The sequence below is a fragment of the Python bivittatus genome, unplaced genomic scaffold (genome assembly GCF_059951505.1).
Source record: "Python bivittatus isolate LINGU-HERP-01145 unplaced genomic scaffold, Pbiv_v1 ctg000080_np1212, whole genome shotgun sequence".
NCBI lineage: Eukaryota > Metazoa > Chordata > Lepidosauria > Squamata > Pythonidae > Python > Python bivittatus.
This window is the reverse complement of record NW_028277035.1, coordinates 67,281,344-67,299,433: the sequence shown is the minus strand read 5'-3', so window position 1 is coordinate 67,299,433 and position 18,090 is coordinate 67,281,344. Positions and strand designations below refer to the sequence as shown.

Here is an 18,090-nt window from a genome sequence, read left to right as displayed (position 1 = left end):
TGTGCTGTATTCCCTCCTAATTATTATCTAGAAAGCTTGAAATCTGATATATAAAGAGTTTAAAAGATGGACTGATTATTATAGATTTTTAAACATGTACTTCTCCCTCAAAAAAGGAACATACTTCAAAAAAGTAAAGTTTAGTTCCATGGCAATTGCAGAGTCAAATGGCCTAGAAATGGAAAAATATCCAAGCATATACTGTAGCTATACCAAAAAAGGAAGATGAAAGAGAATGTGTCTAATTACCATATGATTGCACTAATTTGTCATGCAAACAATGTTTTTATTTAAAGTCTTAAAAAGAAGACTACAGCCATACATAGAGAAATAAAATCCAAAACAAGCAGGGTTTAGAAAAGGCAGAGGGATGTGAAAGCAGATAGATAATGAAAGTTGGATGATGGAAAGAGCAGCACAATACAGGAAAGCAGGTTTATCTTTGCTTCATTGGTAATTGCAAGGCCTTTGACTGTTTAGATCTTGCAGAATATGGAACGCTTTAAAGCTAATGGGCATTCCAGAATACCTGATTATTCTTCAAAGAAATCTTTACAATGGACAAAAAATATGGTAAAAAATAAATTTGGAGAATGGTTCAGAATATGGAAGGCAGTGAAACAAAGATGTATATTGTCTCCACATCTGTTTAGTTTACACAGCGAATATATTATACAAATGGAAGGAGTGGAAGAGATGACAGCTGGAATCAAAATTGGAGGACGAAACCGTAACAGTTTGAGCTATGCAAACAATACCACGTCATTAAGTGAAAGTAAAGAAGACTTAGATGGGCTTATTATAAGAAGTAAAATTGAAAGAGAAAAATCTTAATGCAAACTATTTAAGAATAAAGTTTATGTTGTCTTGCATGCTTAGTGAAGGTAATGCCTTTGTTTTCTTGGATTCAAATATAAAGTGTATAGTGTCCAATATATAGTGTACCAGAGAAATACAGAGGAGAAAGGCAATGACAAACTTCGCCAAGATCATGATGGATAAGGACATTTCAATGACAACGAAGATTAGTTAAGGGGATTAACTTTCCAGTGGTATACAGCTGGATATTGACAGAGCAAGAGAAAAAAAGATGCCTACGAATTACTGATTTGGAGGCAAAAAAAGTATCATGTGTTGCAAAAAGAACCAGTCAATCTTGCATCAGATAAATACTGCTCCCGTGAGGTGATGATCAGCACACAGAAACTAACTACATTGGTCATGTGACGTGAGTGGATAATGGACTGGAATGATTATGCTTGGCAAGGTTGAGGGAAGTGGAAGAAGGGGAAGGCAACAGATAAGGTGGATTGATGGGATCAAAGAGATTACTGGATTGTCTTTGGAAGAGCTGCAGGATATTACTGGAGACGGGTCAAGGTAGTGAGGATGCAGTCACCAGGAACTGAACCCAACTCAGTGACACCTTAACTAACTAGCTAGCTAACCAACTAACCAACTCAATCTACCTGATTATCAGAGACACTTGGTAGTTGGTTGTTTCATTACAGGCTTGCAAACAAAATTACACATGAGGATGAGTATTAAGATGAAGGAGTTCCACTGTTCATCATTTTTCAGATTTTCACTTACCTGTTTTTTCATCCCACAGTGTGTGTGTGTGTGTGGGGGGGGGGCAACAGCTTAATGCTATAAAAACAAAGGGCACTCTTTTACCCTCCCTCAGCCTTCCATGACCTAATCCTGTTTCAGTCTGGATGAAGCCTGAGTTTGAGCACTCCTCTTAGGACAGAGCATGGTTCTGCTTTAAGCTGTGTATCAGCTGGAAGAGGTCTGCACTTCAGCAACTGTTTTGGCCCCCAATCTCTAGGGAGAGAAGTTCTCTGGCAACCGTTCCGGGAAAGTGAAGCAAATAGCATATCTATGTGCTCACACTAATGTGATAAAATAAATGTAAAGTATCTGTATCTATATCTATATCCCCCTCAAGTCCTGCTATGCTACCTCGCTATGGTGGCGAGGGGGGTGTTCCTGAGGGATAAGCGAAGAAGCCTGGGAGTGTATGTCAAGAATATATATCCCTAGCAGGGTCATCCAAGGCACGAAGGTCATCCCAGCTGTCAGCTAAAGCAAACAGGCACTTATATCAGGCAGCAGCCATATAGAAAGATGCTGGAGGCAGATGATCACTTCAATGATGATGGCAAAAGCATCAGTTCATACTGCACAGGAGCAGGCAATGGTAAATCACTCCTGCGTTTATTGAAAAAAGAACCCACATGAACAGACAAGGTAAAATGATTGATGATATAGTGCCAGATGATGGGTCTCTGAGCTCAGCTCTCACTTAACATGCTACTGAGAAAGAGCTGAGGATCTTTCAGAGTATTAATAGTGTTTATGGCTTAGATAGATTAAAGCCTTCTGGATATTTAGCTGCTGCTGTTACACAGGAAAAGAACATCTGAAGTTAGAAATACAGAATTACAATGGAAATGTGGAACATAAGCAGCATGAACTTGGGAATGTTCAACAGAGTGAAAAAGGAAATGAACTGATTAAACATTGGCATCTTAGGCATCAGCTAATTGAAATGGATTGGAATTGAACACTTCCAGGCAGAAAATCATATGGTTTATTACTCAGGGCCCAAAAAACAAAGAAGGCACAGCACTTCTTTCATAGGAAGGACACAGCAAAGACAGTACTTGGGCCCAATGCAGCCAATGACTGAGTCATAGCATTTAGATCTCACAGGCAAGCCTTTAATATGATGACTTTTGAAGTTTATGCTACAAATTCAGATGCAGAAGAAAAGGAAGTTGATGGATTTTATAGTCAAGTACAATCTGAAATTGACAGAACAAGCAAGCAAGAAGTGCTGTTTGTGGTTGGAGACTTGAACGACAAATTTGGAAATGATAAGAATCATGAATTGCTCTTGTGTAAGTTCCAAGTCAAACTAAAGCAGAACAATGCAAGCCAGTTTTCACAATATTGATCTTGAACAAGCCATTTTCAAGGAGAACATCAGGAATTGCTTTGAAGTCCTGAATCTCACTGATAGGAACCAGAGGAACTATGGAATGAATTCGAAGTTATTATTAAGGATGAATATGAAAAGAGACTGCCAAGATTAAAAAACAGAAGAAAGCAAACCAGATGTCGAACAGATGGTGGAAATTGAAGGGAAGGAAAGCCAAAGCCAAGAAAAACAAAGACCTCAGGAAGGATTAACAAAGAATTTCAGAGAGCTGTCAGAAGAGACAAGAAGCAGCATTACAATGACATCTGTAAAGACATTGAAGATGGAAGCAGATAAGGGGGGGAAAAGGAAAGTTTTTCAAAAGATCTCCAAACTCAGAATGAGGTTCCAACTTCAACTGGAATGCTAAATCACACTAATGGACAGATAATGACTGATTCAAAGAAAATCAAACAAAGTTGGAAGGAATATACTGAAATTCTCTACAGATGGGATGTCAACATCCAAGATATTCTGGAAGATATTCCCTATTTACAAGAATCTCTAGTACTAGAAGATGACACTAGATCAGCACACCAGTCATCACCAAGTCTCAAGGCTATAGGAATTGATGAAATATCTAACAGAAATATGGAAGCAACTGAAGAAGAATCAGTAAAGATTCTAACCAAACTATGATAGCAAATGTGATGGATTGGGTCAGTCTATGTACCATACCAAATAAAAGAGACTTATCAGAGTGTGCAAATTATTGCACAGTATTCTTAATTTCACACATTAGCAAAATAATGCTTAGGATTATCCAATGTAGACTAGAGCCTTGCAGTATATGGAAAGGGAGATGCCAGGTGTTCAAAATGGTTCTAGAAAAGTCTGAGGAACATGAGACATTACCACTGATGTGCACTGAATAATTGAGAAATGTAGAGTACCAGAAAGAGGTCAGTATGTGCTTCATTGATTGTAGAAAAACCTTTGATTATGTCAACCAATATCAAGCAGTGGAATGTTCTTCGGAAAATAGGAATCCCAAAACATCTCATTGTCCTCATGAGAAACCCATACATAGGACAAGAAGCCGCAGTCTGGACAGAATATGGCAAACAGGCTTCCAGGTCAGCAAAGGAATGAGTCAAGGCTTTCTCCTTAGTTATTCAACCTCTATGCTGAATATACTGTATATTGAGAGATACTCGATTGGAAGAAGATTACCATTGTTTTAAAACTGGAGGAAGAAACTTCCATAACTTGCACTACTCTGATGACACCACACTGATTGCAGAAAATGCATATGATCTGCAAGCTCTAGTAATAAAGTCAAGGAGCACAATGGAAAAATATGACTGATTAAATATAAAGAAGACCAAACTAATGACAGCAGATACAGCAAGCAGCCTTAGAATATACTATTAAGAGAATGAAAAGGAAATAATTTCTGCTTTTTGCGACTGACTATCAATAGTAAATTTAATAACCAGTTTGGTGCAGTGGTTAAGACATCAGGCTAGAAACTGGGAGACTGTGAGTTCTAGTCCTGCCTTGGGCACAAAGCCAGCTGGATGATCTTGGGCCAATCACTCTCTCTCAGCCCTAGGAAGAAGGCAAGGGCAAACCACTTCTGAAAAACTTTGCCAAAAAAACTGCAGGGATAGTCCAGGCAGTAACCAGGAATCAAAAACTCACTTGAAGGAACCAGCCCCAACAACAACAGTAAAAGAACAGCAGTCAAGAAATATGCTGCAGACTAGCATTTGGTACCGTAGCAATGAAGGCTTTGGAAAAATTATTCAGATGCCGGGATGTGTCTATATCTACAAAGATTAAAACAGTGCAAGCAATGGTACTTCCTGTGATACTCAAAAGTTAGATTTTGAAGAAGCAGTATAGAAAAAATATTACACCTTTGAACTTTGGAGTTGGAGAAGAAGGCTTCTGAGAATACCATGGATAGCCAAGAAAATGAACAAATGGATCATAAAGCAAATCAATCCAGATGACAAATGACCAGGCTCGAATTATATTTTGAACACATTATGTGAAGACCTAACTCTCCGGAGAAGTCTGTAATACTGGGAAAGGTGGAAGGAAAGAGAAGAGGACAATCAGCAGCAACCTGGATGGACTCAACTACATTGGTGAAGGGTGTGCTGTTGGAAAACCTGAAGGGCCAGGATGGGGACATATAAAGCCTGTCTATGTGGTCTCTAAGAGTCGACTTGATGGTACATAATCAACACACACACACACACACACACAGAGAGAGAGAGAGAGAGAGAGAGTTAAACCTTCCATACCAGCAAGGAGAGAATTATCTGCAGTACATGGTTAAATAAAAACTCATAACTATTTCCCTAGAACACAAAAAAATCAGGCGTACGATGGTGGGTTGCGTGGCCAGTCCTGTTCCTCCTCATTCTTTCTCTCCCAAGTACATGAAGGGGTTACATGTAAAAAAGGGGCAAGGCTTCAGTTGTGTGGTTGTGGCTGCCCGCTTGATTTTTTTGACACCTCCTCCCCCTGCAGATGCCACTGGGTACAGCTGGTGCAATAGTCAAATTTGCACAAAGGTATCAAGGGTGGTGTTTGGGCAGAACAATGGGATATGAATGGGAGAAAATCCTGAAGCACAATAAGATCACACCTTCTCTGTATGTTCAGGAAAACATTTACATTCTGCATTCTCACTCCCATCTGCTGGAATTTCAGATTCCTCATCAATAAAAAATCCATTGACGCTCCAAGGTCTTGGGGCAACTGGCCAGAGGCTTCCAAAGAATAGCTATATTAGCACTGCTTCATTTATAATGTTTTTTTCAAGGGAAAGTTTTTAAATGTCCCCTGTTCAGCCTCAGGGATCATACAATTTGCCACATGCATGTGAATTGGAAAGGTCACCACTGTTGTACATAAAAGCAAAAGCGAACGTGATTTTGCCACAATCAAGACAGCCCTTCTGATATCTGCAATCACCTGCCCAGGGTCCCTGATTCCTCTTGAGTGTCTGCAGCAGCTATGCGGCTGCACCAGTGACTCGTAGCTATGCTTTGCAGTTGCTTGGCAGGGAATCTTAAATACCATCACTGTTGTCCCAACTAAATACAGTATAACCATGCATAGGCAAATTATTGCACATGCAGCATCTGTCCCTAGGGGCTGGGAATTCTGGGAGAAAAGGGTACCAGACTGGGGAGACCTGATGGGTCAATGAACTGACTCCTAAGGCAGCCTCCTACATTCTCTATAGGCATGAAAACATTTAAATGGAAGAGATGGCTAAGAATAGGCAGCTGTATGCAGATATAGCAGGGACTTTGACAGCGGTCTTGACAGCAGATTTTTCATGCCAGCAAAGGTGTCTCTTTATGTCTCTTCATTATTGCTCAGACACTTCAAGGTTCTGATAAACACACATTTAATTCAGAAATGGCAGTTTAAACAAACTGATTAAAAAGATAACCTTTGCCTTACTGTTACAGATCAGAATAGTTTTAAACAACATCTCACACTTCTTCTCTTTTGCTGTTTTTTTTTTTTCCACCCAGTTGATGCAGGTGACATACTTTTGCTGGTAAGCTGTGTCCACCTCAGCAATGGCTTATTGAATCGGTGCTTAATATGATCCATTTCTTTATCTGAAAGATAAACCTTTAATCCAGCAATGCCAAATCCATGCAATACTTAAGAAACTATTAGCTATTTAGGCCATGTCCACCTAGCAGTTTCCCATGCCCTTGGATGAGCTTGGCTGAGTGGGAAGTGTCCCTAATGAAACATCTGGGTATTTCTCACCAAGACATCTCCTTTCAGGCATTCAAGCTTGCTTTCCCACACTGGGTCTGCAATACTTCCCTTCCTTCCTTCCTTCCTTCCTTCCTTCCTTCCTTCCTTCCTTCCTTCCTTCCTTCCTTCCTTCCTTCCTTCCTTCCTTCCTTCCTTCCTTCCTTCCTTCCCTCCCTCCCTCCCTTTTGCCTGAATAACTTACTAATTTGTTCATTGTGATGATCAGTGGTTCCCCAAGACAAAGGGACATGTTCAAATCATGATCTAATGTTTACCAATGTTTACCAATGCATTTCTTTGTTTTCCACTATTAATATATTTTATTTATAGTTTAGACTTGGATGGTAATATGTATAAAATATGTGACTAGATGGATTAAAGCCGAAGGCTATTTAGGAAGATAGAGTTAAATGAGAAGAGAAGTTACACTGGAAATGCATTCCTTGTATTCTGCTTATTTTTGTCCTCATCAACAAATTCAGTGAAATGTGGTTTGGGAAGTCTGCAGCAAAATTGGCTACTCACAGCTTTGATTGGCTAGTATCTGATGATGTCATGACTCTACCTCTTTCCCAACCCTGGCCCCCATTTCTTGGAGCACTTCTGGAGTTTTTTGAAATAAAAATAATAAGGTAAGAAATATATGCTTAATTAAATATGCATGTATCACTAACAAAAACAAGTCAAATATTCTAACTATGCTTTCAAATGAATAAGGCCTGGAATCAGGGTTATGTTGTGGGCATATTTTCCTTCATGAAGAAAAGATGACAACTGCTGTCTTATGTAATGTTATACATAATTCAGTGGCAACTAAATGATCTTGTCTATTCCTTTGTGCTCCTCTTCCACTCAGCCATACTTTCTCCTGCTGCAGCTTATATTCATGTCTTAATTTTTTTTTGGATATTGCAGGTCCTCCCAATACTCTGCAAAACAGGAAGAAGTATTTAGGCCTTGATGGAAGAACCAGAAACTTTGTATGCAGAAAGCCCCATATTTTAAGCCCTGGTATTTTCCATTTAAAGGGCTTGGGTCAAAAAGGACGAGTAAGAATTCTGCTTGTCCTTTTCTGTGATGGTATTTGGAAGCATAGTATTCTCCCCCAAAAGGACAGTTGGGAGCTCAGAATAAAAGCTGCAAGTTTTCTAATTCAGGCTACGCTTCCTCAGGGGTATCCGCTGGGGGTCTTACCCTCACACAGCACAACAGTTGCAGATCCTCACATTGTTCTTTACTGTCAGATTACTTAATCGGGTCTTTAGGACCCAACAGTAACTGAGAGCAGTGAAGACTGGGAAGCTCATTGGCTGGTAAGACCTGATCTCATCCCTCTGCTTCTTGGCAGTCTGAGTTTTGCCTCCCACCAGATTCACCCAATCAATTTGCCTAAGCACAATTTTCATACTATGTTCACATTTTAGTTTGATGACTTCAAAAATAAGAGTAGCAATGTAGAAAACTTCTGGGGCTGAGCATAGTGACTACTTTATTGTCTTCTGAACTTTTAAAAACTTTTAATCTATGTGAATATAAATGTGCATACAATACAAATAACTGAAATATAAAAACTATGGTCTAGAAACAATTCTGTTTGCATCAAGAAGAAAAAACAAGATAAGGATCACCAAGAAATTCTACAATCCTTCCTTCCTTCCTTCCTTCCTTCCTTCCTTCCTTCCTTCCTTCCTTCCTTCCTTCCTTCCTTCCTTCCTTCCTTCCGTTTTCCTACATTCTTCATTATATTAAACATTGAATTGGATCCAGGTTCAGGCTGTGCTAAGCTAAGCTAAAAATTAATTGCCATCACATGTGGCTCTTTAAGCAAGCTTTGTGGCTTACTTCATTGTTTGAACCCCAGAAACCTGCCATTTCAGGTTTCTAGAAATTGGGAACTGTAATTTATAATTGAATATAACTCCCCAGTTTTAGGGGCTTAAAATGTCAGCCATTTTAGATTGTGATGACATGCTAAGCCCTACAGCTTGCTTAAAGAGCTGTCAGAGATGGGAGAAGAAAATGGTGGTGCATACATATTTGTTAACTGAACTGTTTAGTTTATTTTATGGTGTGATCGTAACCACTATGTGAAATCAATCAGAAGACCTATTTTAGTCATGCTTAACCTGTCCAATTAATTTCAGTGTAACCATTGGCTATAAATATCCTCTAGAATAGATTTCCTGATAGTAATGTATGTTTTGCTACCATTTTATTAGGAGACACTTGACAGTAATTATCCCTGGAAATAATAGGGGATCATTTGTGCTCCTGGGAATTTCAAGGATGGCTTTGATTTCTTTTTCAGTTCTTTCTGGCCACTGCCCAAAATGAATTCCTGAACATTTGAATTTGTTGAAACAAGTGGGTTGTGTAGCTAACCTAAGTACATAATAGCTGTGCATTGGTTAACGATAGGATCACTTAAGTGGTTAACAGATGCAGAATGAGGGATTCTGTATTGGAGTACATGCATGAATTTTTAGAGCTATTACTTAAAAGCCACGAGTAGGAGAATGATGATATCTTTGCACAAATAGTGGAGAATTCTTTACTTACAAACAGTAGGGACAGGATACAGTCACATTACAGTTACAGTTAGCATAAAGCAGAAAAAGAGGATTGATTAATGATTAGGGAGGTGTGGACAGACTCCTCCTTTTCCCTTCCATTTCTCATGGTAAGTAGAGCAAGTGGGCTCTCTCAGGTTCCATCAGAATTCTTTCAGTAGGCTGCGTGTGCCTTGCCTCTGCCTTATCAATCGAAGAATACAGCCCTGGTTTACTTTTTTACAGATGCAATCAGGCTGATACTCACTGTTTTCTGTTTATTGTTACAATAGTTTGATGCTGTTTTACATTACATGATTTTGTGTTTGGTTTTTAATTGTAAGAGATGCTCAGGTTGGGAGACACATTATAAATGATAGTTGATGATGCTCACATTGAAATACGAGTTAGTTCTCTGGCATAAGTGTAGATCAGTTTTATTCCTATTCCACCATCATAAGGCCTAACTGCAGGAATTTGGGATGGTAGTTTTGGGAAAGCAGTGGGCATCTGTAGCAAAACACATACACATACATGCATACACCCTCAGCATCAGCATAATTCCCAGGATTCTTTCAAAGAAGCCAAAGTAACTTCAACTCCATATATGCCTATTCTCCTCACCTGACAATGTGAATGAGGAAACTAAAGGTTCCCCTAAAGGTTGCTGCACTATTATTCTGAGTACCCCTCACCACTGCCTATGGGGCTGCCTCCTTCCGAAGCAGGTGAGACCTTCCAGAAGGAGTATGTGATGTTTTTGCATTGGCAAGAGTAAGTGGCACAAAGCAACCTCTTGGAATAGACAGAAGCTGACCACGATGTCCTTCACCCTATTTTACATCTCCGCGTGGCTCTCTGTGCTGTATATCTGAATATGCTTACAGCTCTTTTGAAATGAAGCCACAGTACAACGTGAGTGTCAATCCAGTGTGTGGAATTAAAAGGGCCAATTTTATCTTGGATTATTATGATTGATGTTGACCTAAGTCTAAGTTGTGCTGACACTGGTAACATAGTCTTAACCAGGGTCACCTTTTATAAAGGTAGCAGTGTTAGCTTGGAAGGAATAGCTGAGCAAATAGCTGCTCAAATATAAGAAGGGGGTTAGAAAGAAAGACATTCTTGCTGGAAACGAGATACCTAAGACGCTGCCACCATGAATGGAACAGAAGGACTTAATTTCTACGTCCCTATGTCAAACAAGACTGGCATTGTTCGGAGTCCATTTGAGTATCCCCAATATTATTTGGCAGAACCATGGAAATATTCTGCCCTGGGTGCATACATGTTTCTTCTGATTCTGCTTGGATTTCCTATCAACTTTCTAACTCTCTATGTCACCATCCAACACAAGAAACTCAGAACACCTCTGAACTACATCCTGTTAAATTTGGCAATAGCCAACCTATTCATGGTCTTAGTTGGCTTCACCACCACCATGTACACTTCCATGAATGGATATTTCGTTTTTGGGACAGTAGGATGCAACGTTGAAGGCTTCTTTGCAACATTAGGTGGTATGTATATTGCTTCCCCCTCCCAAGTGTCATTTTACCATTAATGAAGCTGTAGGCTATGATTGGATATTTCAGATTTTCACTGTAGGGTTCTTGGCATATTCTTCATAACACCAAAAGTTCCTCAGAATTTCCAAAGTAAACAACATTGGGAGATTCTAGTTATATCTTGAAGTTAGTAACTTGGACCTGAATGCTAGCAGAACTGAAAAGGAGGCAAGTTATTGATTTGCTTATGAAATGGTGAAAATCACACCCAGATTCAAAAGCGTTATATAAAAACCTTGTTAATTTGTTCACCAACCGTCTTCTTTAGACAAACATTCTTATTGTGATCTTTGGTTCAGGCAGAGGAACTTAGGAGAGGCTTGATAGGTATCCTTGCAAATTTTCATATTTTAATGGAACTGGCAAAACTTTACTAAATTACCTTCAGTTCTGCTTGTCAGTCTGTAGTAAAATTAAAGCATTAAAATTCTTTATGTGTTCAAGTCAGTTTCAGATATCATCTTGCAGTGATTTGAATTCAGGTTATTATTATACATTTTACTGCTCAAGTGTATTGGTCTCAGGGCAGCCCTAATTTTGAAATAAAAATAATCTAAGAAAAACTAGCAAATTCTACCAAAGTCTTCCTCTCTTCAGGCTACCTATACTGTACATAACCAAAGAAAATGGGTAAATACCAGTTTATTGACTTTTATGTTTGAATGTTTAAAGTTCAGAAAGGTGGCTTTTGTACAAATCCCATTGATTTCACTGTGGTTTATAAGGAAGCAAACTTCTAATTAATTATCTTGAAAAGGAAACAAACGTCTAAGAAGTGTCTGCTCCAAGGTCATTCCTTGAGTACAGGCAGATAGTGGAGAAAATAGCATTTAGATTGAGAAAAACATATTCAAAGAACTGCTCTTAAGAGGGAAATCCGACATTCAACCTTCCTCCCCAAGACATAAATAGGAGAACTGTTGAGCTGTTTTTTTAAGACATAAACGTGGGATGTATTTAAGGCTCAAAACTGGACATGGTACTGGCAAAGGGCTGGGATGAAAAATGATGGGTTTTTAAATGTACTTTTGATCCATTGGTATGGTTTTGAAAATGGTATTGGAAGTTCTCTTGTGTGAGCTAAAAGAGAATGGGACAGCAATGTCCCTAATCATAACTTATTTCACTGTATTTTGTCTCTTGATGCCAATTTTTCTGCCCTTGGACATCAATGTACCTGGCTAGCAAATAGCTGACTGGAGAGAAAAGTTGCAGAGGTTGAACTGTTTTACAGATACAATATAAAAAAGTAAACAACACCCATATAGACATGTTATCACAGGCAGGAAAAGGGGTTGGCTGCTTTATTCTTTGGCTTCTTAAATCCTTGCCCACTCCATGCATATGATTGGGACAGCTCTGGGCAAAATTACAGAGATTTGCCACTATCTTATGTGGGTTGAACTTCAAAAATGAGGACACTAGCAAGGAGTCTCATCAGACATAGAATAAGATGCTGGGTAAGCCATGGGAGTACTTGGCTAAGATGTAGTCTGGCACTTCCACTTTACAACCAATTCTGGATCCATCCTAACAGCAGGATTATCTAGGGGTTTGGCCAAGGTTTCTCCAGTGCTTGATATCTATTGGAAATGCCAAGGACTGGCCCTGGACTACTCTGTTTCCAGTGTCTGTATTCTATCCCCAATCTGAATCGTCCCTCGGAAAAATGTCTGGCGTTTATTTATTTATTTATTTATTTATTTATTTATTTTTATTTATATTTATTAAGAATTTCTCCATGCAATAAAAGACAGATTGATAGAAAGGAAAGAAAGAAAAGGCAAAACAAAACAAAAAAGTGTAAGAAATGAGAAAAGAAGAGAACTAAGGTTAAGAAATGTAATGACTTCCAACCTTCTTTTCAATATTATATAAGTTCCTTAAACCCCTCATTTAGTCCAAGTCTATCTTAATCTTCCAACCCGTAAACCATCGTTTAATTTCTTCCTTCTTTCAGAAAAAAGCTCATATACGGTTTTTAGTCTTTCAGAAAAGTTTTTGTTATTTTTTTCTCTGACCAAACAGGTCAGTTTTGCCATTTCTGTGAGTCCTGACATTTTCACAATCCATTCCTCCACTGTGGGGATTTCATTCTTCTTCTGTTGTTGTGTATACAATAATTTCGCTGCAGTTACCATATCAAAGATCAATCTGCTCTAGAAATGTGGCCGGTTTTTAATGCCTTGCAGCCGCCCTGCTCCACCTACCAGCTCTGCCCTCCATCTGCTGGTAAACTTTTAGTATGGATTATTGTAATACCGTATGTTATATGTGGCAGAACATTTGGAGACAATTAGGAAATTAAAGGTAGTGAAGAACAGAGTAGAAAGACTGCTTTTTGGATCTGGCTATTTTAAGGATGCCATTCTCATTTTATACCTACACTAATTCCCAGTCAGTTTTCCAGCCAGTTCAAAATGATATTGATCAGGGATCTACATTTTTTTCCCCAGACCAAAGGCCGTGAATATGGCTAATGCAAAGATTTCATTTCATTGACATGGCAGCTGTAGTTGCCACATCTATGATCTTCAGGGACAGTCTCAGAATGCACTGAGTTGTCGATACTGAAACAGCTTAGGGCCTGTTGCCCTGAAGGAGCATCTTTTCCCACACATCCCTGCTGCTTGTTTCAACGGTCCCCAGAGATCTCCGAGATCTCCGAGTGCCACTCTTCCTGAGGTTCTCTCTGTTCTGCAGAATATTATCTTCCCTAAAGAGATCTGACTGGCATACTCACTGTACTTGTACCAACATTTTGTCTTTTGGCAGGCATTTAAATGTTAACACCTTTTTGTTACTTACGGCTCTTTAAATTTTTACATGTAGATTAACTATATGATTGTCTGGATTTTTATGTTATGTTATGTGGTTTTACTTTATTTTACTGTTGTTCCTTGTTTTATCATTGCAAATCATTCCAAGGATATTTTCTGACTGGGTGACACATAAATGCAATGTAACGCACTACAACAAGATTATGAAGGGTCACAACAATGGAAATCAGAAAATAATTTGGTTAAGGAAATGTTTTCCCATCTCTCTGTTTTTTCTTTTTAATATCTACCCAAGTGGTTGCTTTTGCTTTCTTACAGGTGAGATGGCCCTTTGGTCTCTTGTGGTCCTGGCTATAGAAAGATATGTAGTGGTTTGTAAGCCCATGAGCAATTTCCGTTTCACTGAGACTCACGCCATCATGGGACTGTGTTTCACTTGGATCATGGCCTTGGCTTGTGCCGGTCCTCCTCTGGTTGGATGGTCAAGGTGGGTATCTATTGAATCCTTGACATGAACTGATGTGTAGACTGGAGAAAGCTAATGGGGCTAGAAGTCATAGGCAGTACCAGGTATGTCAACCATATATTTTGCTATAAATATTAAGGGTAATAAATTTCTCAGTCTTTTCCAACCTGGCACTTTCTGGATGAGTTGAACTGCAACTTCCAGTATTCCCTAGCCAGCATGGTCATTGGCCCAACACACCAGGAGGATGCCAAATTGGAAAGCCAAAATTCAGATGCCACATGTTAATTTTATTTTTATCAACTCTTGCTATGGAAAAATAACTTGCACAGAGAACTTTTGTTGGCACCAGGCTGTGGGTATCCAAAGTCTCAATTAATGAAATTACTCCTGTATTGATTTATCAGGGATAAATCTCTGACATAGCCTCACTCTTTTAATGTGCATGTCCACATTCCTTTCCCTTCTGCTCCTCTTGTTCTCTTGCTGTGTTTTGCCTGTAAGTTTGCAAATAAGGTGACTATTCAAATCAATATCAGCAAAGCCAGAATCCCCAGCAGTTCCAAGCCTCTAAGACTGGTACCAAATGCACATATGTGTATGTTACCGAAGAAACAAATAAATAGATAGTTAAATAACACAATAGCCAGAATAGTGAACTCGCTCTGTTTACCTGATACTAGCTTGGAAATAAAAGTAAATAAATCTTACCACCCTCAAATCAGTAAGAAATGCTCCCAAGATCTCTTCTTTCAAAGACACAAAGCCTACATAAGTTTTGACTTTTTAGGGAAGTAGTGCACATAATAATAATATTAAAGGTTTAGTATGACTGTTTAATTCTGCAAACTGTAATATTCCACCTACATTTTATTTAAATACAGGTATATCCCAGAAGGTATGCAGTGCTCATGTGGAGTTGATTATTATACACCAACCCCAGAAGTCCATAATGAGTCCTTTGTCATCTATATGTTTATTGTACATTTTGTCATTCCATTGGCGGTTATCTTTTTCTGCTATGGACGTCTTGTCTGCACTGTTAAAGAGGTAGGTGATTCTACAAAAAGAGGAAACTTGTCTCCCTCAGACCAATTCATCTTGAAAACATTTAATCCACACAAGAGGAATAAGAACTAGAGGTGTTAGGATAAAAACAGTTTCGATTGCTTGGTTCTCTTTGGAAACAACATACTCATAATCACCACCACCACCACTACCACCTGCAGTGTACCTGCAATTTCCCAGGCTTTCCAGCTATATCAGTGCTAAGAGTTCACCAAGATTTAGCAGAGTTTTTGAGATGTCCTTCTCCAGCATCCCAGAAGAATAGACATGAGCTTTGCTGCAAAGAAAGACAAGTGTATGTTTAGAATAATTGATGGTAGTGTATGCATTGGGCCGTCATGTAGATGGGGACAGGAGAAAAATGGGGGTGGACAAAGCCCAAAATGGCCATGTCTGAAGTAAAACCCACACAGTTCTCAAACTTTCTCCACTTATTTTCATAAGTGGTTTCCCTTATCCAGACTTTCCCCCTTAAATTTACTACATTTACTTTTAACTTAGCTGCAAAACAATGGTATCAGCTGTAGGTAGGACTGGAGGCCACACACATATCTTGAGGAGTTGCACACAACCTAGAGTTTCTTCTTTCCACAATTATTACAACGTGCGGGGCCCTTCCTCCAGTTAACAGCTGCCCATTCTGCACAGCACAGTTGCGAAGTCTTTATCACATCCCCTTGTCCTGCTTTTTAGGCTGCTGCTCAGCAACAGGAATCAGCCACCACCCAGAAGGCTGAGAAAGAAGTCACTCGCATGGTCATCATCATGGTGATTGCCTTCCTGATTTGCTGGGTCCCTTACGCCAGTGTGGCTTTCTATATCTTTACTCATCAAGGATCTGACTTTGGCCCTGTCTTTATGACTATCCCGGCCTTCTTTGCCAAGAGCTCTGCGATCTACAATCCAGTGATTTACATCGTATTGAACAAACAGGTAACTTGGCAATGTTGCCACAGCTTTTCAAGAGTGGAACGATAATGGGCATTTACAGCATTTTCCCTAAGTGCTTAAAGTGCTTCCTATATACATCATCATAATTCATATTACAAGCCCTGCCAGGTAGACTAATTATTCCCCATATTATCAATATGACTGGGGGAGGCTGCTAGAACTTTTGGTGATTTCACTGACAGATGGCAAATGAAACTAGCCCGTGACGTACCCACTCCCTTGACTGAATTTTGCTTCATCATTATGGGTGTAGCAGCAATGCATCTTGCTGGGGCTGACCTGTTAGTCTGAACAACCCTGAACTACCTATTCAAAGTGAGAGGGGGGTTGGGATGGGGGCTTAGGGGCCAGAGAAGACGTTCTTACACTCTCTTGAACTTGTGCCTGCCCCTTTCATTGGATCAAAACAATTAACAAAGCAGCTAATGAATCTCAGCGTTTGTGAGCCTTTCAAGGCACGAAGGCTAAACTCAGGTATTTTAAGCAGACTGAATTATAGTTTTATGAATTATTTCCTTGGTGGCTGGGTTGTGCCAAGGATTTTCACTTACCTGAAACACAGGGACAGACTAAAATATCAATGAGCTCTTTCTCTAGGATTGCAGGAGTAACAGCCATGGAAGGACAAATAAAGACTTGACCAACTGGTACCTGCCAGGCACGTTAGACTACAAACCCCATCATACCCAGTGGATCAAGAGGCATGTTGGCTGTAGATGAGGGATTCAGCAGTCCATTCTGAGGGAGTCAGATGGTGGGAGGCTACCCTTATGAATGAATTCATGGAGCCATGTCCAGATTTTTATTCTTTTTATTTATTATTGAATTTATATCCCACCTTGCAACATTCAAGGCCACTTACAATAATAAAAAAAAATACAGAGTAACATAACAAAACATAACTAACACTGACGCAATTTAAATCAAGCCCAAGTTAAATTGGTTTTATGATAAAATTTAATGGCTTGAAATTGGCTGAAAATTAAGCATTAAAATGATTAATAAAAGCTTGGTCAAAAAGCTGTGTGTCTGCCATCATCCTAAATACTGGGGGAATGGGAGCTAAATCCATCTTCTTAGGGCAGTGTTGTCCAAACTTGGCCACCACTTTAAGATGAGTGGACTTCAACTCCCAGAATTCCCCAGCCAGCCATGCTGGCTGGGGAATTCTGGGAGTTGAAGTCCACTCATCTTAAAGTGGTGGCCAAGTTTGGACAACACTGTCTTAGGGACTGCTTTCCATAGCTGGAGCCACCCAGAAAAAGCCCTTTGCCGTGTATCCATGAGCCAAGTTTGCGGCACAGGGGGCATTTTCAGAAGGGCCTCTTGTGCTCATCCAAGTCACAGGCGGGCTCATAGCTGGAGAGGTGCTCTTGCAGACCATCTGATTCTAACCCCTGTAGGGCTATAAAGATCAACACTAGCACCTTAAATTTTGCCCAGTAGGTGCAGATCTTTCAGTACAGGCATCGTATGATCCCTATATCATGCACAGATCAGCAGCTTGGCTATCACAGTTTGTACCAGTTGCATTTTCTGGGTGCTTTGAAGCCCAACATAAAGCACACTGCAGTACTTGAGAAAGGTTGTAACTAAGACGTGGATAACCTTCAGTGGATAGCTTTCACTAAATCTGCAGCTGAGGAAGGGCTGCAGTTGGTGTGTTAGGGCCAATTGTGAAAACACGCTTCTTGGCAGAACAGCTATCAGCACGTTCCAGATGCTAGAAGTATTGTTGATCTTTTGACGTGGTTTTTGCAGCTTGTTTTTGATGGTGTAAGTTCCACGTGCTGATGATTTTTTTCATTTTTATTCATAGTTCCGCAACTGTATGATCACCACACTTTGCTGTGGAAAGAATCCTTTGGCAGAGGATGACACTTCTGCTGGCACCAAGACAGAGACATCTACAGTCTCCACAAGTCAGGTTTCCCCTGCCTAGATCCCGTACGGAAGCCTTTGATTTCCAAATACTTCATTT

At 39.6% G+C, this 18,090-nt stretch overlaps 1 protein-coding gene across 1 annotated transcript; it reads left to right on the top strand.

Moving 5' to 3' along the window:
- The first annotated feature begins 10,435 nt into the window (after positions 1-10,435).
- Positions 10,436-18,051, top strand: RHO (rhodopsin). The gene is made up of 5 exons (XM_007423262.1): positions 10,436-10,796; positions 13,943-14,111; positions 14,975-15,140; positions 15,852-16,091; positions 17,929-18,051. The coding sequence occupies exons 1-5, from the start codon at positions 10,436-10,438 to the stop codon at positions 18,049-18,051; spliced, it is 1,059 nt and encodes a 352-aa protein (XP_007423324.1).
- The last annotated feature ends 39 nt before the right edge of the window (positions 18,052-18,090 follow it).

Bases quoted from the DNA above. Each gene is read 5' to 3' on its own strand.
- RHO (XM_007423262.1), top strand. From the start codon at position 10,436: ATGAATGGAACAGAAGGACTTAATTTCTACGTCCCTATGTCAAACAAG. The intron at 14,112-14,974 runs GTGGGTATCTAT...ATTTAAATACAG, and splicing joins CCTCTGGTTGGATGGTCAAG to GTATATCCCAGAAGGTATGC. The intron at 15,141-15,851 runs GTAGGTGATTCT...CCTGCTTTTTAG, and splicing joins TTGTCTGCACTGTTAAAGAG to GCTGCTGCTCAGCAACAGGA.